The sequence below is a fragment of the Plectropomus leopardus genome, chromosome 5 (assembly GCF_008729295.1).
Source record: "Plectropomus leopardus isolate mb chromosome 5, YSFRI_Pleo_2.0, whole genome shotgun sequence".
Taxonomy (NCBI): domain Eukaryota; kingdom Metazoa; phylum Chordata; class Actinopteri; order Perciformes; family Serranidae; genus Plectropomus; species Plectropomus leopardus.
The window spans coordinates 22,848,339-22,875,447 of NC_056467.1; the positions used below are offsets into that span (position 1 = coordinate 22,848,339).

Below are 27,109 nucleotides of genomic sequence, written 5' to 3' on the forward strand. Positions count from 1 at the left end.
CTGTGATTGTTTGATACCACATTTCTAAGGACATAGCTAACACATGTCAAGGCTTTTGAACAATGCTTGATGTGCAAAATGAGAGCAATGGGCTGTGAATAGCACAGAACATATTTTAAAAAATTCCCCTGGGGAGAGCTGTAAATAAAAACAAATGGGAGTATTATGTGTTGACACTCAAATTGCTTTTGTAACATAATTTAAGGATTTGTATGTGTGCCGATAAACTGCCGTGAGGACGGTCTGCGTCTCTTCCAGCCCTTTTGACCTGAGCAACATTTATTTCATCGCACATCCACATTTGTATATGGGAGATACGGGGGGGGTTGCAGGGAGAACCAGAGCAGTGGAGCTAAGCCAAAACTCTGTCCTGCTGTGTGTACAATTCTACATCTCCACGTTCAAATTCTGACTCCAGAGCTAACAGGGGATCTATGTGTAGGAGAGGTGGGACCCGTTAGATATTTGAGAGGTGACACTAGTACTCCTGCTCATGCTCTGCTCACTGCGCCCTCCTGAGGATGTCCTTCCCATTGCTTGGGGGCTGTTCTGTACGCCTCCACTGCTGCGGGAGACCAGGGATCCTGCTGACGGGTGGCCCCACGGTGATGGACCCCCTCCCTGACCCCAGCCTTGCTGCATAGGAGCCCCTCCAGGACTGGAGTGATAGTGGTGATGACTGCCGTGGTGGCTTGACCCTGCGCCTGAACTGCCACTGCCCCAGTGTGACCCTTGGGAGCCCCCTGATGGGTGCTGTTGCTGATGGTGACTCCAACTTGCTGGAGCCCCGGGAAAGCTATTGTTGAGGGCCTCTGGGGAGACATTCGATAGCACCATGTTGCTGAAGCCCAGGCGCATACTCTCTGAGTCGAAAGCCTCGACTTCTCGGGCTTGGCGCTCCAGCAGGCTTCGGATTCGTTCCAAGCGTTCATTTTGCAAGGACAACATCTCCTCCTCAATCTAGAGAAAAAAAAAAAAACTGAATAAGTAAATAACAATGTTTACATATTTATGTGCAACATATTCTACTGGCATCTATTGACAGTTCATATTTAGCAAATAAAAATCATAACGTAAAAGGTTAAAAAAAATAATAATAGCAATAACTTCACAAGAAATGTAAATTTGTTAACTCTTTTAAGGGAACACAAAGATGCAAATAATAAAATTACGAATGGCTGAATTCCATTTAGTTGCTTCAGTTTCAAGGTGCATGCTGTCTCAGTGTCACAGCTTAACTGGCACACCTGCATCAAACATGAGTTAAAGCTGTTTCACACCAAGCAAAGATTTTCATCCGAAAGGTTCGCATGGAAATGATGTAAAAATGTATTTTGTGTGTGTGAGTGTTTTTTGTTTTGAATGTTTGCCTAAACAGCTTTGCATCACAACATTTTTTGGATGGCATATCTCAGCAGAATTACGCACGCAAATATATATGTTTGACCAATAAAATCCTTTGTTCCCACTGATTTCACACCTCCAGGTCATAGTTTGCCTGCCGCCAAAATGGGAAATGTCTTATCAACTTGGTTTCTGCTTAAGATGGGATGCGATGAAGATGTCTATGTGGATTATATGCACTTTTGTTATATGTTGGTTATGGTCTCAAACAAATAACTAAGAATGCAGAATAATGTAATGAGATCACCAGGTGCCCCTCTGTCAGACCCGATTTATATCATTCCTCTCAGTAGTTGGTATTATGTAGCAGTCCATGTAGAAGTGATATTGCGATGATGGTGAGGGCTTGATCATGTAAGAAGAACAAGCCGTTCACGGCGGGTGATTGCTTGTTAGATTGGAGGTCCGATGTTTTAAGCAGCCAAATGGTCTAATTGTTATGTTACCCAGAGGTGTAGTTTCAGGCCATTAATCTTTTTAACTGAAGGGAGAGTGTATTTTTGTAGAAAAATGGGGCTTTGGAGCATGGCTGTTTGTTTTTGGGATGATGTTCTCTGTCTGGATAGATTTTTGTTCTTTGGAGTGGACACAGGCACTGTTTAGAGGGAAACTCTTATCTTGACAAAAATTAAACACTATACAGGTAATTTACACCACACCCGGTGGGTATACTTGTCCTATTTGCCCCACCACATTTTCCTATCTCCCTGGTGAGAAATGGCTTTCACTGTAACACCTGAGTTTTTCCTACAATGACAAGTAAAAATGACTGCTCTGAAAAAAAAAAAACAAAAAAAAAAAAACATGATCACACATGAAGTCACTCTAAAAGGCCCAGCACACCCATGGTACACATCCACAGGTGTTTTCAGCTATTTTAACTAAATAAACCTATCAGGACTGAGTGAACATTCTCCTGTTTATGCTGTTGCATCTTTCAGGGCTCGACAAATTGCACCTTTATCGTTTTTTTTAGTACACATTAAGTCCCCTGACCTCAAATAAATCCAAATGTAGCTTTGCCCAGGTTCAGCCAGAGCAGGCCTAATAACTGCCAATTTGTCAGTGTGCTCGGGCTAAAACTCAATGTGTTGCCAATAATAATTACAGACAGACTATTGAAAATGTCCACATGAGAATAATTTAGGAGGAGAACCTTCTGTTCCAGCAGAGCCCTTCGCAGTGACACCCTCTGCTCCAGGTCCTTCCTCTCGCGGTCATGCTGGGCATCTGTCTGCATCTTGATCTTGCTCTGGTAGGCGTTGAGAAGCTCCAGCTCCTGCTGTAGCTGCATTCGTAGGCCTTGGCACTGAGCCTCCTGAGTCTCATCCAGGCGAAGCTAAGGGCAGAGAGAAGGTACAGATCCAACAAGTAAAATACACAACCATAACTGATTTGAATACCTCCTCTAAAGATGGAAAAATGTACAACTGTGTGGCACATTTATGGTCTTAATTCACAACTTGAGGATTCCACATTCCTCGCATTCCCAAACTTACCGCCTGAGTGGAAAGCATCTCATTGATGGAGTGGTCATACTGCTCTGCCAGGATGGCAAGTTTGCGGTGCTGCTCTTGCTTGAGCCGTTTAAGAACAGCCTTGTGCTCTGACTTTGGTGTGGTCTCCAACAGATGGTTCCTCAGTGCTTTGTACTGCCTGGTCTGGATCTTACATGTGTCCTGGAACTGCTTCTTGATCTGTAGCTCTTTGGACTATGTTATAGAGAAAATTATAAAATGTATGTTTTTTATATTTCAAAGAAAATATGAACACAACATACAATCAGAACATTCTTATGTATATTAGGTCTGTGCAGTCAATATTTTTGGGCGAAAACCCAGAAAAACAAGCATTACACAAATAAGTGACATGGGTCAGCTACTGTTCTGAATTTCATTTTAAAACAAAATGACAAATCCTACAAGTACTCAAAGTAGCATTTCATCATCACTGAAATGAAGAGCAATGATTGAATGTTCAATGGACAAGCATGCTCACAAGCCCAGTTCTCACCTTGAGGCTCTTGGGCTGCTGGCGAACTTCCATAACGTGTTTACGTCGAAGTTCCCTCTCCCTCCTCTTGTTGTACTCCTGCTGATTGGTGAGCTCCGTCTGGTGCTGCAGGCGGATGAGCTCAGCCCTCGTCTTTTGGATAGTGTTGAGCTGGCGGAACTCCAGTTCTTGCATGGACTCATGGTGTCGCAGAAGCATGGCATGTTCCAAGTCCTTCTGGGTCTGACGCTTGTTTAGCTCCTAATTACGTGCACACGCAGGGACAAACAACAAAGAGATGAGACTGTCACGCATCAAAGATAAATCTCTCACTCTTATGACTTTAGGATGTTAGTCAATTAAATAAAGGTCAGGTATGTAGGATTTGGGGGGGGGGGGGGGGGTGTATTGGCAGAAATGACATGTAATATGATTAACTATTTAATTAGTGCATTATTACCTGAAACTAAGAATCACTGTGTTTTCTTTACCTTAGAATAAACCATGCATATTTACGAACACGGCAGGTCCTCTTCCTTGGAATCTGCTGTGTTGTTTCTACAGTATCTCAGAACAGATAAATCAAACACTGGCTCTAAAAAGGGCCATTTGTGTTTTCATGTCAGCCTTAGTTCTCTTATAGGCTTGGCACATGGGAGAAGCTTCAGTTCTGCAACCTCACCGCTAGATGCAAGTAAATCCTTCACCAGGGATACTCAACTCAGGGCCTGTGGGCCAAATCTTGCCCACTTTAGGGTGTTGGGTGGCCTACTGACAATTTTCTAATTCACAGTGAAAATAAACTGATTCACACTGGGATTTTTTTTTTGTGCTGTCAATGTAAAAAGCTTTTTTACCAAAGTAAGTGCCAGGGGAGGATCCCCTGAATGATTTATATATATTTATTATTAGTGTGTGTTTATTAGCTGGCCCATGGCCTCTTGTAATCTTGCAAATCTGGACCCCATGAAAAGCAAGTTGAGTATCTCTGTCCTACTCACTAGACCTTTAATACACGTTACATTTGAGCACTACTGAGTACAATGTGGGATACTGACCTCTCGCACTAAGTCCTGTTCGATATTGTGGCGAGCAATTAAGATCCTCCGTTTGAACCTTCGGCACTCCAGTTCCAGATACTGCCTCTGTCGGCGCTGCAAGTTGGCCTCCTCCTCTGCTTGGAAGTGTTGGAAGTTCTCTTTCTGCTTGGCTAACCACTCCTGCTTTTCTTTCTTGGGTGTTGACTGGTTTTCGTTCAGCTCCTGAACAGAAGGGAGATTTCAATTCACGGGTAGAAAAGACTTCATAGTGCCAATTGATGTTTGTTTGCTGATAATAAGTAACCTGAAAAACATGGTTTTGGTGACTAATACATGGAGCAGGAAGACCTAAATCCCCTTACCTCTTTGAGTTGTTCCTTGCGAAGTTTGTATTCCCGTTTTTGGGACTCCAAAAAGCTGTTGAGCTCTTTTTTCTGCTGACTCTGAATATGCTGCTGGAACTTCTTTTCATCATTGGTAAACGTTTTTGCCTAATAGAGAGATGAATATCACAATCAGCTTAGGTAAAATATAAGCCAGTGTTTTGTTTTTTTTTAATCTTCAGGGAACATATAAATATGATGAAAGCGTACATCTTTCTCCATAGACGCCTGGTGCTTCTTGATCAGTTTCTCCATCTCCTGGGCAAAGCTATTCCTCTGGTTCTCCAGCTCCTTGTCCAGGCGGAGTCTGTGCTCATCCATCTCAGCCTTCAGCTTGTTTTCCAGAGCCATCAGCTGTTTCTGGTGCTGTCGCCTCATGCGCTTGTAGCCCAATATCTGCTCTCTTAACTCTGAATCCTGCTCATGCTCCTTAATCTGACGAGTGAGCTGACAAATAAAAGACACAATTTCTTTTTATGTTGTTGTGGGAGCAAAGAACATGCCTTTAAGAGAAAAATACAGAGATGAGCTAACAACAATATGGGAAAAATGGAAAATTATTTTTTAAGTGCATATCCAAGTGGGTAAATGTATCAAGCTGGATCATGACTCTGCTTTTGATTACATACAAAATGACTACTTCCTAGCCTTAAAGCAAAAGCATTCAATAATCAAGAGGACAAAATGTGAAGAGATTTTGGCCTTTGAACAACACATGGATGTGGAAAATGTCCAGCAGCTACATGAAGAATCATTTTAGCCATTTTCTGGTTTTGATCTAAAAATACAATGACTGTGTTATTACCACTGAGGCTGTGCGTATAGTAGCAAAGTGTTCACGGTTCCGTTTTGGCCGTGGAGTTTGTGCAGGCGGAGACTGTGGCTCAGTTGGTCGGGTGTTAGGTTCTGACTCCTCATTATAGGTCTCGTCCTCCTGAAAGGTAGGCAAAAATAATCAACACACACATGATCAATTTATGTCTAATGCTTATGTAATAATAAATTACTAAATTCAATTTTAAACTGGAAAAAAAACCTAAAATGACAGGACATGGCTGTGGGTCAAACTGGAACCTGATCATCTTACTGGTTTGAGGCGTATCACAGAGTTGTTGGACATGACCGTGTGGTCTCCCTCTATGTCCACCTCGCTCTTGTCATCGCCTGCATCTGTTAGACTGTTGACGGAGCTGCTCTGGGAACTGGCGCTGATTGACATACTGGGTATGGATTGGTTGCTCCCCACGCTGTTCACCGTACCTGTCCTGCCAACACTGTGTTCCGGCTCCTGAATAAAACAGACAGCAGATGGTAAAAAGGTTACAGCAAAGCTCTCTAATAACTCAGGATGACACAAAACTAGAAGCTACAACATCACTAAACTAGAGGTGATGGAGAAAGACAGATATTGTGGCTTAGCTGAAACAGTGACATAACAGACCTCCTCCTCATCTTGTGCCTCTGTTGTGGGGCCATTGTGGGCTTCCTGAAACAAGATCTTCTTCATCTTGCGATACTGCAGATTGTCAAGCTCTCGAACTGCGTCCTTAGTCCGACTTATCAGGTCTACTAAGACTGATTCTGGTCGCACTCGCTGGACAAATGCATGCTGGGGGAAGAAGACATAAAAAGACACGTTGCATTAAAATCCTGACCACAAAGCATTTTCTTTCTAAGCACCAGCATCTTTTTCCAATTGTTCCCAAAAAGGAGAGAGCGTATGTGGTCACATGTGGCCACCTAGAGAAATAGTTCTGGCTCTAAACGGGATTCTAGTTGAAAATCTCTGATGATGTTGCGCTAATGTTGTCACTGCTACTCCCTCACTCAGAAACTATCACAACAAAGAAAGAAGAGCCCATTTTTGGGAGCAGATCAGCTGGATTCTAAATGTTGTCGGTGAGTTTTGTGCTTTTATCAGCGTACACATTGTAAGCTTGTTGTTTACTGTGTAGTCAATTCTCTGATAACATAGCATTATGTTAGCTACATAACTAGAATTAATGTCAAGATGTTTGTTGTCACAGAGACAAAATCCATGCTTTTTTTTTTTTTTAATGAAGCCCTAGGATGAAGCCCTCCGCTGTGCCTTGCCACCACTTGTCTGCCAAAGAAAACACTATCTGGCTACATGCCCTGATATGGAAGTTGTAATTTACCCATAAAAACATAATCTGTCCTGGCCATTTTTTGATTCTTACCTTTAAGAGCTCCTCAGAGTTCGGCCTATCCTGGGGAAATTTCTGAAGGCAAGAATCTACAAAGTTTCGGAAATAATCCGTCCTTAAGTTGAGAGATGAAATGTGAAAAAAAAGATGGAATTGTGGTTATTCCATGGACTCAGTTTAAGACACAACACACCAGCTCAACTCTTATGCAGCCTTTAAAACCAGGAAATACAACACTTAAGATATCACAACATCCAAAATCTAAGACAATAATTAGTCTCATATGACAATATGGAAAATAATATTGATATATGCCCACCCCCATAAACTCACCATTCACTGGACTGCAGCATAGGGCTCTCATTCTGTGCTATATGGTATAAGGCACTCATTGCATTCATGTTGAAGAGTGGAGGCTTCCTCTCCGCTACAGACCAAAGAGCAAAAAAATTATGAGCAAAGGAAAGAGCAACATTATTCACTTATTAACTGACTAAGTGAGCAGAATGAATGCTGGCTACAGGATGTTTGTCAAATGAGATGAATGTGCATGCAAGCCATGGAACAATTACTGTGGTCTAAATCTTATATGTGTATCTCAGCATGTACAACAGTGATCATACCTAATTCAATGCAGGTTATTCCCAAAGACCAAATATCCACCTTTCCATCATACTGGCCCTCATCCATAGCTAAAATTACTTCTGGGGCCATCCTGAGAAAATAAACATAATAAGCACAATAAAGATATGTAAATTAAAAATTTAATGGCAGATCTATAAAAACAGATAACATGCGTGTTTTAGCGTACCAATATGGAGTCCCAACAAAAGAGTTGGCGGGACAGGCGATGGAGGCGGAACCGAAATCTGCTAGTTTAACCTGCCCTGGCTCTGTCAGCAAGATGTTTCCTGCCTTGATATCTCTGTCGAAACACATAAGAGCAAGTGATTACAGCTCCACACAGAAGACAAAACGCCAGAGGGCATAAGCTCAGCATGCTCCCAAATACTTGAAACACTCACCGATGAATCATGTTGTGGGAATGAAGGTAAGACAACCCTTGAAGAGCACCATGGGTAATTGCGGCTATTTCAACTTCTTGCAGAGGTTTCTTGTGAACTGGAAGGGATCCAATGGTGAAGTGATTTAAGAGAAAAGTGATGGAATAAACATGAAAGGGGAGACTAACTTCTCCGCATGTAGCCTCATACAATGAACACAAAGGTTTTCAACTCACCTTCTAACAAATCTGAAGCAGACCCCAGACAATACTCCATTACCAGCTGCAATGAAATAAAGAGTGTTCTGTGTGAATCTTTGTAGCTAACACATTTTCGTCATCATCACTGACACTCGTGCTGAATCTTACCCAGGCAGTGTGCTCTCGCAGGTAACATCCTTTGTACTCTATGCTGTTTGGATGTTGTATTCTCTGCAGGAATTTCACCTCCTTGATGATGTCTTGCCATTTCTGTGAAATCAGGAAAAAATTAGACGACAATCACAACAAACAAAGCAAAAGTTGTGGTAACAATTGCCTGTTCACATGATGTAGGTGAGTGGAAGTATAAATACCTCAGTGGACTGCTTCCCACTGTAGGACATCTTTTTGATGGCCACCACCTCATTTGTCCGCACATCCCGTGCCTGAATGACAAGCACATGACTTATTGGTGTCATTCTGAAATGTTTAAAGGATCTAAAAGGCTTTCTGGTTGATAAAACTATGCTCTTCAACTGCTAAATGCTGACAAAATACACAATGAATCATCCAAGGTATCCCAAAGACCCTCAGGGCTGTTAGGGCCCATTCTTGCAGCCTATTTTGTGTAGACTTGACAGACTGGAACTTGCTCAGAAGACAGAAAGAGGATTTTTAAAGTAAAGTTCCCACAGCAGCATCCATGTTATAGTCAATTTTTTATTACACTGTATTCTATCAAAAATGTGCACAGATTTAACTGCCCTTCCTCTATTTGTGATTGTGCCAACAGTGGCTTTATTGAAATGAATGACAAGGCTGCGTTTTCTTTTTTTTTTTTAAAGCAGTTGTGATGTCAGACTTAACATGGTCTCAGGCCTGTAGCCTTATATTGCGAAATACTCACAAAATATACAGCACCAAAGCTGCCATGTCCGATCTCACGCAGATCTGAGTAGAGCTTTTCTGGGTCCTCCTTGAAGAAGAGCTCGGCAATTTCGGGGTCCTTCAGGCTCCCCGCCCGACCGCTGTTGGGCATAATGGGGGGTTGGGGGGCAATGCCGCTGCCGCCAGGAACTATCTGGGTCTGCGACAGCGACTTGAAAGCCCCCACCGATGGCTCATCTGCAGGACAGTGGTCTCATATGTGTTCAGAGCTAAAAGTAGAAGAGAAAACAAGAAAGTAAATGTATCTGTGTGTCCCCAGTATAAATTATAGGGCTTTATTATTAATACTGAATGGGCATAAGAGATGTTTTAATACCCTCAGTGTGGTATTTATGAGTTCCTTTGCATTGGTAATGTTATGCTACATTATTAATGATATGGTGAGACAGGGTCCTGTAGCTTAAGTCAATGTAGAGTTAAGACTTTTTAATGCCACTAGGAATAAAGTTTAAGATCAATTTTCTAATAACCCTAATTGAAGGACAATTTTATTTTATCTAAATGTTTATTATAACATAAAACGTGACTTTTATTTGTCCAGTGAAAAAGTTGGATAATCTACATCAAATCTTGAAAAAAAACATAATTTCTTACAGTGGAACAAATGAAAGACAATGATCATACTATATTATCAAAACAGTATCTATTTGGTGTACCAACAGAAGATATCTGTCATTTATGGCTGGATTTCTCAGTAATTTTGTATTTTTCAAACAGCATGTGAGATTCTACTGTTTGGATTCCCATCATGAAAGGATTTCATTAAATGATTCCATATATATATATATGTTACCAATTATTTTGAGATTTTACAATGTAATGTCAGAAAAAAACAATTCATAAATTCCTTCCCCCCATGTCTGAGCATTTTAATACATTTGAAAGATTAATTTAAGCCAATTTAATACCAATTACAGCCTTATATTTATCTTAATGAATTTGATGCTTTTTAAGGCCTTTTAAGGATCCATGGAAACCCTGGTGAGCGGAAATATTAAACAACAGTGAGAGAAACAGCTCTCTGGCTGTACATATGTGCCATAGCAGAGCCCATTAACCTGAGCGAGGAAGGCTACGCAAAACATGAAGTGAACCATGATGTCAGGTGCCAATGTGGAGAGTGGCCAGTCGGAAATCCTGAGGCAGCCGGAGATAAGTCTCTTGTTTCCATAGTAACAGAAACCACTGTAAGAAAATCAGTGGGCTGTGTCCTGACTCCCCTCACACCTTCACTGACTGACATGCAGACGGACAGACGTGAGGAGGACACAGAGAACCCTGTCGCAGCTGACAATTTTCCAGCTTGAACAAAGAAACAGAGGCAACAACATGCTGCTTAACTGCGAGATAGTTGCCTGAGCTGAAACAAAGCATTCCAGTAATAGGACTACTTGTTAAACCTGTAAGGACTTGGTAAACACACGTTCTCAAACATACCAAACATTATCCACATAACCTTCCCACACGTGATTAAAGGTTCAGTACACCAAAATAACAAAACACCTATTATTGATTATCTTTGGAAGTTTCTGGCTTTGCTTTTTGTTCTGGTTTAATTTGTTCTGGTTTTAAGATATTCACTGATGCAACATGCCAATAAGCAGAGAATGATGATTTGTTTGTGGTGATCGCTGTCTTGAAAAACTTAAAAAGCAGCATGCCTTTCCAAGAAATAACATCCTGAGTGCACAGGATCAATCTTACTGAACAGAGTCAGTTTTCTTCTGAATGTGAAAAATATTGTAAATATCCACAAAAGGGTGTATAAATTAACATTAGGCTTTGCCATAACTCACCATATAAAACCATCACTATCTACCAGACCAAATACCACGAGGGATGTGAGGGAAAATGTGTTTTATTCATTGTTTTTCTGTTTTAGGTGAAGTCATTCTTTAAAGTTACAGGAACTGACAAAATATAGCATTCATACAAAACTCCACTGTAAACTTTTAGCTATTTTCTGCCTTATAAATAGTTTGTTTTGAAGCTACACTGCTGTAATACAGATGTAGACTGTAAAAGATCACTGAGGAAAGTTTACTGAGTCCATGCGGCTCAGATGATCAGCTGCAAACAGATGCAGAGCTGACGCTAGAGTCACAAGACTTCTTTCCCAGCCTGAGAGAAACAGCCCCCAGTTGAAGCAGACATCTTTTGTCTCACAACAACACTGAACAACTCACTATTCCACACAGATGCAGCCACGGCCCTGAAATAAACCCTCATTACCATGTGGGACTGTGCCTCTTTATTGCCATTGTTCTTTACGACATTGTTACTCATGAATGAGCTTTGTTGTCATATCTCATGATGGCGTTTTCAACAGTGTGTACACGTGAGCACAAAAGTGAGTGATGATAACTGATACCTTCATAAAACACCCTGGCGTTCCAACCAGCGCACATATGCACAAGAATGCAGCAGGACAGGACAACAAAGCTGGAGGGCTGGAATTCCCACTGTATGCCCTCACTGTGCTGCATTTCTCAGCATTTCCTGTTAGCACAGCTATAGGGAGGTAGGAAGGGGCCCTGGTGAGCATTTTGACCAGTGATCATCTGTCTTTCTTGACTGAACAGCAATGACATGCTTACAGGCATGCATTGCAATTACAGTCTAGCCACAGCCAAATGTTTTTTTTTTTATAGCTTTTATACCACACAGTTTATCAATCTTCACGAAATGTCATCACTTTTAGGAGTCAGTTTATCAGTATTATTGGTTAGTTAGGTCATTTCCTTTTGGCAGACCGATTCATGGCAGAAAATCACATTATTACACAGTCACCAGTGTTTCTTTTATCTGTACCACCCATGTCACAGAGCAGAAACCAAAGACGTATGGTTATATACAGGCCTGCGTTACAGTCCATTTACTGATTCAGATGGCAATGGGGCCTAATCGGTTTATCGGTAAGGGTTGTTAAGACACTTTTAAAGTTGTTTAATTGATCTGACTCATAAAAAAACACACCCTTAAATCGACCAATGTAAACCCAACACTGTCGTATCTGGGGTAAACGCAGCCTTACCTGTTACCTGTGGCTAAGCAATACCCAACTGGAGTTGCCACACAAGTGGAATTGGAGAAAGCACTTACTGGGATTTCCTGAAAGTTGTCACTTTCCAATAGCTGTTTCAGCTGTCACACGAGTAAATCAAACCAACAAAGTCCAAAAAGGTAAAGACATAACAACACTCTCAAGCGTGCGCAAACAAATCGGACGGTTTGGGAGCTCTCAAACTAGCCAACGTTGACTGATGTTAGCTACAAACTTAGCTAAGCTAAGTTACGTGTCATATGACCAAACATCAAAGCAACATTCGCGACACATTTACAACAACAACAGTTGAGTACTTACACGAATGATGTGGAGTTAAACCAAGTTTAAGAGTCGTTAACCGCAAATTGCTAAATTAGCAAGCTAACCTATGTGATGTTTGCTAAGTTAGCTTAGCCAGTTAGCTGAAACTCACCGTCTCCTGACAGGCCAGGTTTCAGCACTGAAGATAATGTCGTGTGATTCAAAACAGTTTGGGATTGTGAAAGTCTTCTGCCCGTGTCATCCCCGGCGAGGTGATTTTACACGCCAAATTCTTGTTATTCGTGACGCTGTCAGTCGATTTAAACATGTAGATTTGTGAATTACTGTAGGTTAAAATCCCCACCCTCGAAGTAACTAGGGTGCCAGAATAGTCGGATCCCACTCCCAGGCAGGTCCAAAGATGGCTGCCGAGCGCTCCACCGCCGCCTCCCTTCGTGAAAATACGGAGGGGCGAATGTGAGGGAAGTTCAAACGCCTCCAAAACACGCAGAAACAAGCCGCGACCTTGTCCGCGATGTCGTTGAGAAAAGTGTGGATTTAGCCTAGCTCACTGGCATGTTAACTTGTAACTTAGCTGCTTAGTTTAGTTGTAACTCTGCCCGACTGTCCGTCTTCCTTCGACACACTGCGAACAGCAGTTCCGCCCTGTCTGTTGGAGTTGCACTAAACTCTGTCTGACCCAAAAACATCCAGAGGCGGAGACACCTTTAAAAAAAATATAGTGGAGAAAATAAATATTCTACTCTTACAAAACCTTGTATTCATTTGTGATATTGTATTGACTTATAGTTGTTTCTGATATAAATGACAACACCATAGAATATCGTGGAGGCTATAAAATAAACTTACCTTTCATTAAAAATGCCGATATCCGAAAAGCAGAATTGATTTTTAGTGTGGACTGCTTTATCGCCGATTGTAAAGTATTCATAGTGAGTTTGTTACAGATGGGCGGGTTTTTATGTATTATTTTATATATTCTTGTTGTTTATATTGTTATTGTTCTCCTTACTAATGTGTCTATCTGTATATATCTCTATACGATGTCTTGTATCATAAGACACATAGCTTTAAAATTTTACACTTTCCACACTCAGCACAATTTGATTTCACATTCACATATTCACATTCTAGTGCTAATTGTTTCCCATGTATAATTTTATATGCATAGCATACCATTTTTTATGATTTGTGAAGTACTTTGTGACACCAGATAAGGAGTCTTAAAAAACACAGTTGGCTCATTTATTCTTCAGGTACAATAAATATAAAGAGCAAATTTACTTGAAGCAACCAACCAATATTTTGGTTCAGAAACATTTTGTTCAAGAAGATTCTTTGATCTAATATTGGCAACAACAAGAAAAGGACAAGGGAGGAAGCACATTTAAACTACATAAACCAAATTTCAAAACACATCTGGTCTGCTGATGGCTGTTAAAAAAACAAAAAGCATGGACAGAACTTCATGAGAATTTGAGGGATACGATAAGGATTGTTTTAGTTTCTTAACCTCTTGAAACCTAAGGGTATTGGCTTGATTTCTTAAAAAGAAAAAAAGAAAAAAGCTATTTAACAAGTAATGGCCAAAAATTATCAAGAAATTGATTTTAAAAAGTTACAAGACAATTACCTGGAATAGGGAAAACAGTAACAGTTAAAACAGAAACAAACAAGAAAATGACCTTCAGAAAGTGCAAAAACTATATCTAAATAATTCTTCCTGTAACATTAATTTAAATACATCATTAGAATTATAAATGTAGTTCTCTTGACATTTCTGAGAAAGGCATTTGAGTGTAGCACAGGAAAACTGATGTCAATCTCGGTGTTAAAGGGTTAAACATGGTTTCAATGACACAAATGAAAGTGCTTTTTGTGCAGAGTGGGGATTGAACTACAACTAGCAATTTTAACTATATTTTGCAGTAGACTGCTGATAGTTTAACTATATTTATTTTTGCACATAGTGATTCGTGTAGGGTTTTTTTTTGCCATATGTGTGTTTTTAGCTACAACTACAAACAAAAGAAATTAAAGGCTGGAAAAAAAATAGATAAACTTCTGCAAGAAGCTTTGCCAATGTTCTCTGCATTTCCAATAATAGTGGAGTAATTATTTTTTTGGAATGACCTATGAATAAATGGGCAGATTTTGAAATAATTAAATTGAGTGACATTTTTTGAGACTTTTTTAAAATTATATTTTGTGATAATTTTGTATGTACATTGTCACAATCTTGTTTTAGTTACAATATCAGATTATCTATACTACCTCAGCACAAAAAGCCCATAAGCATATTATGCTGTCACCCTGCTTTTGCCCAAAACACAATTCAAAACACACACTCAAAGAATAATACTTTCATGATCCACATCAGGGAGTTAACCATAACAAATGCAAGTATTCTACTGTTGGCTACTGAGCAGCTTCACTATGTGCTATCCAGTGGGGATCCTTGGCAGTAGGCACGATTTTGAAAGGTCAGAGAGTGCATCTTAAAGTTGGCACTCAGAGGAGTAACAGCAGAACATAACAGCACTGACCGAACTGCCTAACAAAAAGCAGATACGAACTAACATCTAATTTTATAAACCTGTATCTTTATATATAATGTTTGTGTGTGTGTAGTTGTTTTTGTTCATTATTTGTATTAAATTGATTATTTATATATTATTGCATATAAATGATTATTTAGTTATGTTGTAATCAAATGTAGTTTTTATATAGATATACTTAGGGTCCCCTTTTGCTTGGCTCGTGCTTTAAATGTATGCAGTAAACACGGTAAAGCAAGTTGATGTGGAACACGCAAACGTAATAGTCACCATAACGTGACCTAGGCTTTTATTTTGAAGAGAACCCTCTCCGGAATCCCTGAAGACACGCCCCTGTCATGACGTCTATGCAACTGCGGAAGTAAGTTGCCCGACTTCCCCACATGGTGAAAATGGCTGCGAATGGGGAAAAACAACAGGGCCACAGAGCCGGCATTTATAAACAGAAAAATAAAGGACACAAACATGGCAAGCACCGGACGAAAGGTGAAATTGAGAGAGAGAACAAAGGTAAGGTGCGCGCAGCCATAAAGTGTTCACTTAGTAGCTGCTGTTAGCTCGTGGCTGTGGTCATGACACTGCAAACACACGTGTTGAGATTTGTAGTGAATTTCGGGGTGGCATCAGTTCAGAAGAGAATGTCGTTACGTTACATGTAGATCAACTGTGGCATGTCTGAGTAAAAAACCGCGTGCTAAGTCTCGCGTCTCGCGTCTCGCTTGACGTTGTATCCAACCTGGTTGCGTACAACTTTGTCCAGTTGACTTGTGGCCTTTTAAAGCACGCAGCAACCAATCAGAGCTCCCGGATAAATTCATCAGAGGAAAAACAGCTGTGACACTTTTGAAACCTATAATTCCAAAGTGTTTCACTGACTTTTTATGTACCTCACAACTTTACATGCTTGCATTTTAACATCACAAAATTAAATCATTGTAGTCCATAAATACAATGCTACCTAGTTAATTAATTACCAATTAAGTGTATGCGAGTCCATTATACAACGGCATACACATACTCAATTGAGAAACCATTGACAAGTTGTCTATTTTTTTTTACCTTATTTCCACCTTGCTGTCTTTGTTCCTGTTAGATCTATTACTGTGCAAGTACATGAGAGCAATGCTAAAAAAATCACTGCATGTGTTAGAGCTGCCACAATTAATCTGTTAGTTATCAACTTTTAAATGTATCGCCAACTAATTTAATAATTGATATATATAATCTATTTTATAACAGCAAACTGAATAGCTTTGGGTTACAGACACAGCAAGATGCTCGAGGTCTCATGTCTTCATCTCATGTCTTTTTAGGCATTAGGGGAAAATGATCAACATTTTTCTCTTTTTTCTGACATTTTATAGACCAAATAAAGAAGTTATCCATCAATGAAATAATCATCAGATAAATCCACAGTGATGGGAAGTAAAGGTGATTCTAACTGAGTTACACACAGGACATAAAAGCATGGACATAATTTCTACCTGTAGATCTGTATATGTTCAGAGGATTCCTTTAAACGAACAGTCTGTCGGATAGAAATTTAAAGCAGCAAATGGGGAAAATTAACAAAAACTACCAAACATTTAAATTATCAGACACATTGTTGTTTCACCACGATAGCTCTGTCAGCAGTATCTGAACTAATGGCTATGTGTTTAGTATTTAGACAGGATTTGTATTTCAAGAAAATGTTAAGGTTTTACTATTGAAAGTAGTGTTTATTGAACTCTGTGGTAGTTTTTGAGGTGATACATTGCAATAGCAAAGTATGGGCTTAAAAACTTTCCATTGAATCAATACTTTACAGTCGAGGCAGTCCTTGTTGCAGGGTTGTTGTGTTGGATTGCGCAAAGCTGGACAGGTGTTTCTGATATATTGTCCAACATGCAGCAATGATATTGTAGACATAAATCATAACTTCAATAACTTAAAGAAAGCCATGTGAACGTCGTGTTGGCACACTGTTTACATCTCTACTGCAGATTTATTGACAGCTTCTTTTACACCCCACATTTTGCCTGAATTCAAGCCCAACTGCAGTTTAAATATTGATTTATAAAAACTCCTACTGTTCGATATGATCAGTGTTTGTTACAAGCAGACTGTATGTAAACCAACACCTGTTTATTTGCACGTGTTGACAACATACAGCATGACGACAATATTTTTTTTCTAAGCAGCAAGGTTTCTTTGTTTTTCAAGTAGTACAAATATGAGATTTGCTCAATAAAGCATTCAAATTAGCCCTGGAAAGTTATATGTTTACCGCTTGACTTAGACACGACATTGTAATAATCCTTGTGCTGACTTGTCTCTCAGGGAGAGTGTCAGTGACAGTCTTAACCAAAAAGCAGAGAAAGGAGCAAAAGAGGATGGACAGAAGGCACAAAGCCAGCCAGCTACGCAGGAATAAAAAAGACATGGTAATTTTTTGATTTCACATAAACAATAGTCTTCTTTGAGTACCCACTGGTTGCATAGATTCAATGTATCTTTTCCTCTAGGTCCTGACAGAAAAGCGACGCCTCGGCACTAGGGACGGTCCTCCGCATTTGGTCGCTGTGGTGTCCCTCCATGCTGGAGTGGACGCTGGTGCTGTTACCAAACTGCTACGTGGGGAGGATGCTGGGGGTGTAGTACATCAGGAGCGGTGCATCAGTGGCGTTAGTGACAGTTTTGGGCTGATTCTGCCTCGTTTTAAACAAAGGTTTACCTTTCTAAGCCACAGCACGGGTACGTATTGAGTGATTAGAAACAACTAATGCAAAAGCTCAAGTGAAAACGAATTTATTTGCAGATTATACTTGCACGAATAATGTTGCAGACCTCAGTGATTCAACTAAAACCTTTTAATAAATGCATTCATTAGTTTTTCAAAAGTGTTATGTAAAATGTTGGTATTTAAGTATTTATATATTGTGTATTTTAGTCTGTTGTACTATTTTGTCTTTGTTTTGAGCATTTTATTGTCCTATTTTGAAGCTTCTCTGATGTTTTTTTTATTTGGACAGCTGACATGCACTCCCTGCTGGATGTGGCAAAGATTGCAGATAGTCTTGTGTTTGTGCTGGACTCTACTGAAGGTTGGGACAGCTATGGAGACTACTGTCTCTCCTGCCTCTTTGCCCAGGGCCTCCCGAGCCATGGTGGGTATAAACCCGAACACCCTGCTGCAGCTTTTAGATGCCGCCATAGACACTGCAATACTATTGTTGCAAATGTATTATGTGAATAGTGTTAATTTTCTAAGCGCTTATCTCTCTTCCCCATGTAGCACTGGTGTGTCAGGGTGTGTCTGACCTTCCTGTGAAGAAGAGGATCGAGTCCAGAAGAGCGCTGTCAAAAATCACAGAGATACGTTTCCCAGATGCACGTCTCTTCCCTCTGGATTCGGAGCAGGACGCCACGCTTCTTCTCAGACATCTGGGCACTCAGAGACAGAGAAAGCTCGGTTTCCGCTCCAGGCGCTCCCATCTTTTGGCTCAGCATGTCACTTTTACGCCCAACAGCCCTGCTGAGGGGACAGGTAGTGGACCCACTGGCCTGGGCACCCTTTGCGTCTCTGGGTACGTTCGTGGCCGTCCTCTGCAGGTTGACAAACTGGTGCACATCAGCGGACACGGAGACTTTCAGTTGAGTCAGATTGATGCTCCGTCAGACCCTCTTCCTCTCAACATAACAGCAGCCAGACCAGCAAAGCCTGGCAAGGGAGATGTTGACATGCAGGTAGGTGAAGAGACTTGACGTGTCTGGAATATCTTGTGAGCCACTATCTTTGTCAAAGTCATGCTTCTTTTGCACAATAGAGTTCACAGTAATTTACTTTGCTTTACTCTTTACTATGCAGTAAAAAACATTATTTTGACAACAGTTACAGCAATCATTATATTAATTTTAATAAATGACCCTAAGCAAGCAAGGTACTTCATGTAAGTAGCACTTTTTCAGATTGTTAAATGAATGAAAAGAGTAGCTGGCTGGAAGATGGTGGAAACAATTCAAGAATGGAAAACGCAGCTGTTATTAAAGAATGATCAGTTATGTATATGTCAAACAATATTATTGACAGTAAGTGGGATAGAGCATGCAAAAATACTCGGGTGGTCCTTGAATCAGGGTTCCTGTGGATCCTTGAGGTGTCTTAAAAGGCACTAAATTCATTGATCTAAACGCAAGACATTAACTGGTTTTAAAATGTCTGAAATCAATCCACCAAATGTCTAAAAATTCGAAGGCATGGGTGTTTATAAACTGATTTCTTGACGTTGGATCATAAAATCTCAATTATTGGTAGCATCTGCTTATTAAAAAATAACTACTGAACTCCTCTCAAGTTAGTGTCACATAAAACAGCGGAACCAATAACACTTATTTAGTTTGCAGCCGGGATGCAGAACAGATGATCAGCTGACTGTTAGCTAGCTGTCACTGTAAAATCAACATAAATGGCTATTTGGATGAGATTTTGTGGCATGGCTGAAACCAGGGCTCACAAATGAGGCTCAGTGTTTTTTTTTTTTTTATGAAAAAAGGTCATCATGCAGAGTGAGAAAAGCCAGATCACCTAAAGAAAAGCTTGTCAACAAGTCCCAGTTCTGTTGTACCTTCCTCTTTGCAAAAAAGTACATTTAAAAAACACATGTTTTATGTTACAGATATTTGGGCAAAAATAACCCTAACCCTATGTAATTGATTTCTGCTCCTTTTTTTCTATTTTGGTTATTTTAAAATGGCCTTAAATTTAATGCCAAACGATATTGATAAAGTCTTAAAATTTGCCTTATGCTGTATGAATCCTGTTGAATCGACGAGTGGACTTATAAAACTTTAATTAATTAATTTAATTTAATTAACTAATTTTGCAGTTAGTGTAATTGTAACATTTTCCCATTTACCTCAGCCATCTGTGTTTCTCGCAGGATGGAGGTGAAGATGAGGCTCCAGTCCGGGTGCTCATGAAAGCGGACCCACCCCGCAGGGAGAGTCTGCAGGCCGAGGCTGAGGTGGACCCCATGGACGGAGAGCAGACGTGGCCAACAGAATCTGAGCTGCTGGAAGCAGAAGGTGCAGAAACTGAGTGAACACTTAACAGCATTGTGAGGTGATACAGTTGGTAAGATGAGGCCTCATTTGTGTTTAAGCGATCATAGTTTTGATTTTTGGAGCAATCCTGCACTGGAATCAACACCAAAGTGATTGATTTTAAAAGTGGTCGGTTTTAAAACATTTCGTAATAGTCAACTCATCCTACCACAATGAGACAGGACTCTCAAAGTTTTTTTGATGTTTCTCTGGTGTTTAGAGGCCAGGAAGAACAAACGTGTAATGAAGGTCCCTAAAGGAACATCAGACTATCAGGCCTCCTGGATTGTTGATGAGGATGGGGAGGAGAATGGAGAGATGGACGAAGAAAGCAGTGATGAGGATGATGATGATGATGATGACATGTTGGACGAGGCCATGGATGGAGAGGACGAGGACAATAACTCTCAGGTACACATTTGAAGTATTTCTGAGCATTTGAAGGCTTTATGGCAGAGAGTAGGGAGAGAGGAGTGGGACTGAAGGAGAGAGATGGAACAAAGATTAATGATCGGGACTTGACCTGATGTGACGTTCATGGTCAGCATCTTAACTGCTAAGCCATGGGGCCCAGCACAGGCACACATGCATCATAAGGAGGTTTAGTCTGGTTATTGATCATTTTCTTTAGCAAATCTCTTAAGTCTGAATAATTAAAGAGGCTGCGTGATTTTAAAGTGTACCAAGGCACTCTTGTTCCCAAACATTTGAACAAAGAGAGGGATTTTAAAAAATGAGTTCAAAAAAACTGTTCACACCTTGTAGAAGCTTGAATCTACAAATGCTTAGCAGTATTATTTGCAGTTAATGCATTAATTTTTCTCAATCAATTTGTCAATAGTCTCAGCACAAGAGGGTTATGCTTACTGTACTCTATAGGACCTTTTAAATATGAAAGTCTGACTCCGTCTAACATCTAAAGACTGAGTTTTAAATCACACGCTAAGTCTTGGGATTTTGCAGGGTCACTATTTGCAAGACTACAACTAGATTACTTTCGAGATTATTTCCCATCCTGCTCCAGATGGAAGATACTGCACCAAATTCCCTTTAAAAATACTGCATATTAACAATTCCTTACGTGTCCGCAAAAACATGAGATAAAAGGCGTCAGGTATTGACAGTTTTGTTGTCAAATTGGCATCATTATAATCCATAAATAAACTGTACTTGTGTACAAACTTTTCATTTCTGGATTTTGTTGCCCCAAGCACGCCTCCATTGGTAAGCTGGGCTGTTGTAGAGGGAGAATAGTGAGGAAATGGGAGACAGAACATTTTAGAAATGAAGATTTCTCACTAAAGTAGGTGCTGGTTGGTGGATCAGATACACAGCGAATTAAACAAGGAATGAGCTGAGACTTGTTTATGTGCTTGCCTCGCCAAAGCCCCTACCATATTGTTTAGTTTTGGAGAGGGCATTATTTGAATGAGCCAAGACAAAAAACTTAGAATATTAAACATGTTTGATTTTACTCTGAACACCAAGAAGAGAAAAAGACTGAATTAACACAGTTGCGACTGATTTTTTTATGACCACCTTACACCAAACGATTGGTTAACAGGCATGTTTTTATATTTGTAATTATTTTTTACTATTGTATTGTTCTTTTGCTGCTTATACTGTACCCGACAGCTGCTGTAACTGTGAATTTCCCCACGGTGGGACGAATAAAGGATCATCTTATCTTATCTTATCTTTTGCGCACCAACTGAGGCAAAGCTTGCGATTTTATTACGACATTGGAAATCTGTGAAGTTTTTTGGTGTAAAGCGAGCATCCATTTGTTCACCTGCTTCTTGTTGCTATAGCAACAGTGTGGTTGCAGTCAGACAATATAATATGGAGGATGATGAGAAGGACAGTCATCTGTGAGGAAGATATAAATGCAGAGTGTCAGTGGCTCCAGGTGCATACGTGACCCACAGTCAGTGCACGTTGTAACAGAGAGGCACTGTTTGTTTTCTCAGTGTCTGTCTCTGGCCTGTAGTGCCAGGCTGCTCACCACAACAATAGCGTTTGGAGCAGGAGTCCCGAGAGAAGCCTCCTGTCTTCCTGTCCTGTGAACAGAACTTCCTGTCTGGACGAAGGGAGGGGTCGACCATTTATTTATTTCCAACTCTGCTTAAAAAGAAGTTGGGGAAACTCTCCTTATGCAATGGGTTCACTACGATCTGTGATTGTTATTAGCATGTGTTTGAAGTCAGGGTTAACGCACAGGAATACATATTTAGGAGAGAGTAACAATAGGGAAAACGGTACTTCAAATGATAATGATTATTATTATTGCAGCGGGGATGTTGGAAAGGTTATGAATCAACCCCCTGCTGAGTGCTTCCCCCTCATGTGTCTGGCTCTGTGTCTACTCTGCCAGTCGAGAGAGCTCTAGAAAGCATGTCCTCTTTGATGAATCATTTCCTAATACAAATACATTGCCAAGAAAGTTGAATTTGTAGATATTGTGGGAGTGAATGGAAACACTGTAGACAGTCATCTGTTGACATACCCAGAATGCCACATTTAAATATATGCAAACAAGTGGTTCCCATAGTTTTGAATTCTGGTGGCTCCTTATCACATGCAGACTCAAAACACAGCTCTTATTGTGGCTGAGTTAGTCTTGTTTATGTTTGGCTGTGATACAATTTCTATACTTAGAATCTCTTTGACTGCACTTGTGTTCCCAACATGTGCATCTGGTCATTGTTTGTGAAATATTGAGGCTGCAATTTAGAAAATGGGGAGGCAAAAAAACTGCCTCGACCAACTAGAAAATGAGTTGTGTACGAATTAAAATAGCTCACAGTGCAACGACAGTAATACTTATACTGGACAGCAAGAGAAACCTGTTTATTTATGTGTATCTTGATTGTATGCACAAAAGGATCAAACATTGAAATCTTTGAGGTAATAGCTAATAGTTTGAACAGGGCAAGCAACTAGCATTAGCACTAGCTATTATATTGAAGCAAATTGTACTGTATGTATTTTGCTCAGGAGCCAGGTTTGGGCTGTGCCTCAGAAGAAGAAGAGGAAGAGGAGGAGGAGGAAGAGTTGTGCTCCACAGAGCGAACTGGAGCAGATCAGCGCTATGATGAAGACATTGATGAGGCTGCAGAAGAAGAAGGCCTGAAACGCTACCGCGAGGCTCGAGCCAATGAAATGTTTCCCGATGAGGTGGACACACCTCTCGACATGGCAGCTAGAATCAGGTCAGCTCTGCTTGCTTTGTATAGGATGATAAATTATGCACATGTTGTGAATTTTGGGTTAGAAATAAAACAAACCCTTTTTTTATGCAGTTTGGTCACATTTTGTTACTGTTTCCATCTAGGTTCCAGCGCTACAGAGGCCTGAAAAGTTTCCGCTCCTCGCCCTGGGACCCCATGGAAAACTTGCCCCTCAACTACTCACGCATCTTCCAGTTCCAGAGCTTCGAGCGCACTCGCCGTCGCATACTGGCTGAGGCTGCAGCTGAGGAAGAGGGAGCCATGGTACAAAAAAAAAAAGAAAAAAAAGAGTGGCTGTCTTCATCTGTAATGCTAGATCTCAGATTTTCAGCTTCACTGATTCTGCTGCCCCGTCTCTTTCAGGTCGGCTGGTATGTTACGCTGCACATCACTGATGTGCCCTTTTCAGTGATGGAAAGTGTCCAGTCAGGCAGACCTCTGATTATGGTGTCTCTCCTGCCCCATGAACAAAAGGTCCGAGCCATGCTTTTGCCATCCCGACGATTTTGTCTGAATTTATAACTGTCCATTTGAAACAAAGTCACACTGACAGGATAGTATTATTATTGACTTTTCTGACCTCTTCATTGTCCCTCTGTGCCCAGATGTCAGTGATGCACCTCTTAGTGAGGAGACACCCCAGCAACACAGAGCCCATCAAATCCAAAGAGGAGCTGGTGTTCCACTGTGGATTTCGGAGGTTCAGGGCGTCGCCTATCTTCTCTCAGCACACTTCAGGTAGAACTGTTAATCCAGCAAACATTTACCTATTCATTCCTAGTCTTCTTAATGAAACAATCATTTTTGCGCATTTTTGTGCTATAAATGAATATAAATAGCTAGAAATGACCCCCACACACTCAACCTTATCGACCCCAAAAATATGATGTAATAACGAGATAAATGTGTTTTTAATAACTAAAACACAGCTACAAATCATTGATCCACCTCAGTCATAACTAGACTTTAAAGAGTATTAACTTTGTATATATGTTACAGTACAACAAAACAGGAAATAACAACAATAAACATGTCTAAAACTATATAGCTGACCAACTTATTTATACTAGATGTACAAATATCAAGGATTAATAACTTAAATCAACTAAATCTGCAAGTCTTCAAAATCTGAAGACTTGCAGTCAAAACACTCCGTGATGCTGTGCGGAGGACGGATCAAAACCAGGTGCACTTGGTGGAATTGTCCATGTCAGCTCCCTTACAGTTAAAATGGTGAAGATAACAATAATTTTGTATTGTGCCTAACTTTATTGAAATCATATTTATAGTCATATAGTGAGCCATGACAAAGGCCAAAATGTGGCCTGCATTAGACAGTAAAGCTTGTTTTTAGCAGAGCCCATTTCCAGAAAAATTGTGGCTCCTAACGGTCAGTTAAGAGGAGTGAGGTGTCAGCAGTCAGTGACGGTATACTGGTCAATACAACAAGTTTTTCAAGAATTGCGAATTACCTTAACTGCGAGAGATCCTTGAGCATACATCATAAATGTGTAAATATTTAGGCAGATGGGTAGAGTAGTTTGCTAGATTTGCTGCAAATCAACAGAGACACACACGACCAAAAGCGTGACACTTTTCAGACCTCCAGAAGACGACTGACTGACTACTACATATTTAGATCTCAATCACACCTCCCTTAACAAACCTAACAGTTAGAACATACTACAATGAGTTAATTTCAGTGGAACTGACGTGACAGAGGCAACAACCACTGCACAACCATCAAGTGTCACCATGTCACCAAACACCGCTCATTGTGTAAAAATGCTTAAATAAATATTACTGTAGCACTTTAAGTTGTGGCCAGGCATCAACATTTAATTGCAATGACTGCGACCTCTGCAGCAACACAAATCCCCAAGAATTCTAGTAACAATACCCTCATCTAAAGCAGCGTACAGTCAGTTAGAAGGCAGTGGGTTCAGAGTCTTGCTTGATTTTCTGCTTATAGGACATCGTCTTTTAATGCAAAACCCATCATTAATCGTTAGATTGCATCAAGGATTTGCTGTTACGTCTAAAATATATTGTCAGAATGATTGTAGAAGCAGGTGGTCTGAATCGGATTTAGCTGCTGGATATACAGTCAAATGAATTATTGAGTTCTGAGCTCGATTCTGCTCTTCTGTAGCTGACAAGCATAAGATGGAGCGCTTCCTCAGGCAAGATGCCCCCACCGTGGTGTCGGTTTACGCTCCCATCACCTTCCCCCCCGCGGGAGTCCTGCTCTTCAAACAGAGGAATGACGGTGAGATGAACAGTTATGTGTTTACTTAAAAATAAGTGGATTTCACTTGTGGTCTGGCTGCCTCAATTTTCAACTTTTAACCATCCATTCTGTTGTTTGTTTTGAGCAATCATCCACTTAAGCTAATCCTGTACAGGAACTGTGTTCTTGTTACTGTCTTTCCAGGCATCCAGGACCTGGTGGCCACAGGCAGTCTGCTCAGTTGTGACCCTCAGCGCGTCATGCTGAAGAGGATTGTACTGAGCGGACACCCGTTCAAGATTAACCGGCGCTCTGCAGTTGTCCGCTACATGTTCTTTAACAGGGGTAAGAGGATGTTCACATACTTTTATTAATATTACTACAAACTATTGCACAGCATCTGACTTCTCTGTGGCTTAAAGCCTCATGGTTGACCATTCTTTTGTTTCTTTTTCCGACAGATGATATCATGTGGTTCAAGCCAGTGGAGCTGCGAACAAAGTGGGGTCGGAGAGGCCACATCAAGGAGGCTTTAGGTAAGAATACTAAAAATCAAATCTCTGTTTGGGCACATTCCTCAAGCAAAGTCTGTTATCTTTATAATTCTCACTGCCATGTGTCATTTTTCAGGAACACATGGTCACATGAAGTGCGTATTCGATAATCAGCTGCGCTCACAAGACACTGTCCTGATGAATTTGTATAAGAGAGTGTATCCTCGCTGGACATACGACCCCTATGTGCCCTCGTCTTTACCCTGGGTCAAGAGAGAGGTCATTGTGGAGATGGATGATGCAGACATGGAGTAGTGGAAGAACAAGAGGAAGACACAAGAAAGAAGCAGAACATATGCTGTATCAGTGTGATCACGTGACCATTTCAAAGTGTACTCTGTATTAAATACAACTATTTCGATTCAAAGTATCTCCCTGGTTATTCTTGAGCCATTTATAAAACCCCTAACTTGCTGCTGCGTCTGTTTCGACCACTAGATGGCAGCAATAAATAAGTAATCACAAGGCTTCCTTAAAACTCTGGAGCAACTTTGTTTAAAATGGGTTAAAAATGAGTGACTGCCACTGATCAAATAGCTGTGTATGTGTTGAGTGCTTTATTGTGATTAAATGAAGGCCGTTTCCACAGCAAATGGCAGGTCAGTAATAGTTTTTACATTAGTCACGAATCAAGCACATTACACTGGCAACTCTTTGAAGTCATGCAGATGTGGCTTTGAGCCTGCAGCCACATTAAACTGCACTAACTGGGACAAAATCATTACACAGATAATGTTTGATATCCGAGGAACTTAAATTGTGGAAAAATGACTCCCAAGTTGCACTTTAAGAAAAATCCATGTCCATAATATCTATGAATGACTTGTGGCCTTTCCGATTTTGACAAATAGCAGCTGTCAGGTTGATTTATTTATGTAATCTTTTATCACAAACATTCCTCAGTGGATTTTACAAAAAAAGGAGGCTACAAAAACCTAATTAATCACCAGTCTTGGACAGAATTTAATACTGTGTGAAACAACAA

General features: G+C 40.5%; 2 protein-coding genes across 2 annotated transcripts; one reads left to right on the forward strand and one right to left on the reverse strand.

Annotated features, from left to right (window-relative positions):
• Nucleotides 1-323: 323 nt before the first annotated feature.
• On the reverse strand, nt 324-13,121 carry taok1a (TAO kinase 1a). The gene is made up of 20 exons (XM_042486371.1): nt 12,619-13,121; nt 9,099-9,348; nt 8,566-8,637; nt 8,360-8,461; nt 8,228-8,273; nt 8,013-8,109; nt 7,799-7,912; nt 7,611-7,702; nt 7,321-7,414; nt 7,021-7,102; nt 6,261-6,428; nt 5,907-6,107; nt 5,625-5,753; nt 5,030-5,266; nt 4,799-4,927; nt 4,455-4,658; nt 3,418-3,657; nt 2,904-3,116; nt 2,561-2,743; nt 324-960 (listed from the first exon to the last, which is right to left on the reverse strand). The coding sequence occupies exons 2-20, from the start codon at nt 9,228-9,230 to the stop codon at nt 433-435; spliced, it is 3,063 nt and encodes a 1,020-aa protein (XP_042342305.1). The 5' UTR covers nt 9,231-9,348; nt 12,619-13,121; the 3' UTR covers nt 324-432.
• A 2,246-nt stretch (nt 13,122-15,367) lies between these two features.
• On the forward strand, nt 15,368-26,494 carry tsr1 (TSR1 ribosome maturation factor). The gene is made up of 15 exons (XM_042487422.1): nt 15,368-15,535; nt 17,348-17,451; nt 17,533-17,761; nt 18,040-18,174; nt 18,303-18,754; nt 19,948-20,092; nt 20,331-20,521; nt 23,108-23,322; nt 23,445-23,604; nt 23,704-23,814; nt 23,946-24,078; nt 25,493-25,609; nt 25,775-25,915; nt 26,032-26,106; nt 26,201-26,494. The coding sequence occupies exons 1-15, from the start codon at nt 15,409-15,411 to the stop codon at nt 26,377-26,379; spliced, it is 2,514 nt and encodes an 837-aa protein (XP_042343356.1). The 5' UTR covers nt 15,368-15,408; the 3' UTR covers nt 26,380-26,494.
• The last annotated feature ends 615 nt before the right edge of the window (nt 26,495-27,109 follow it).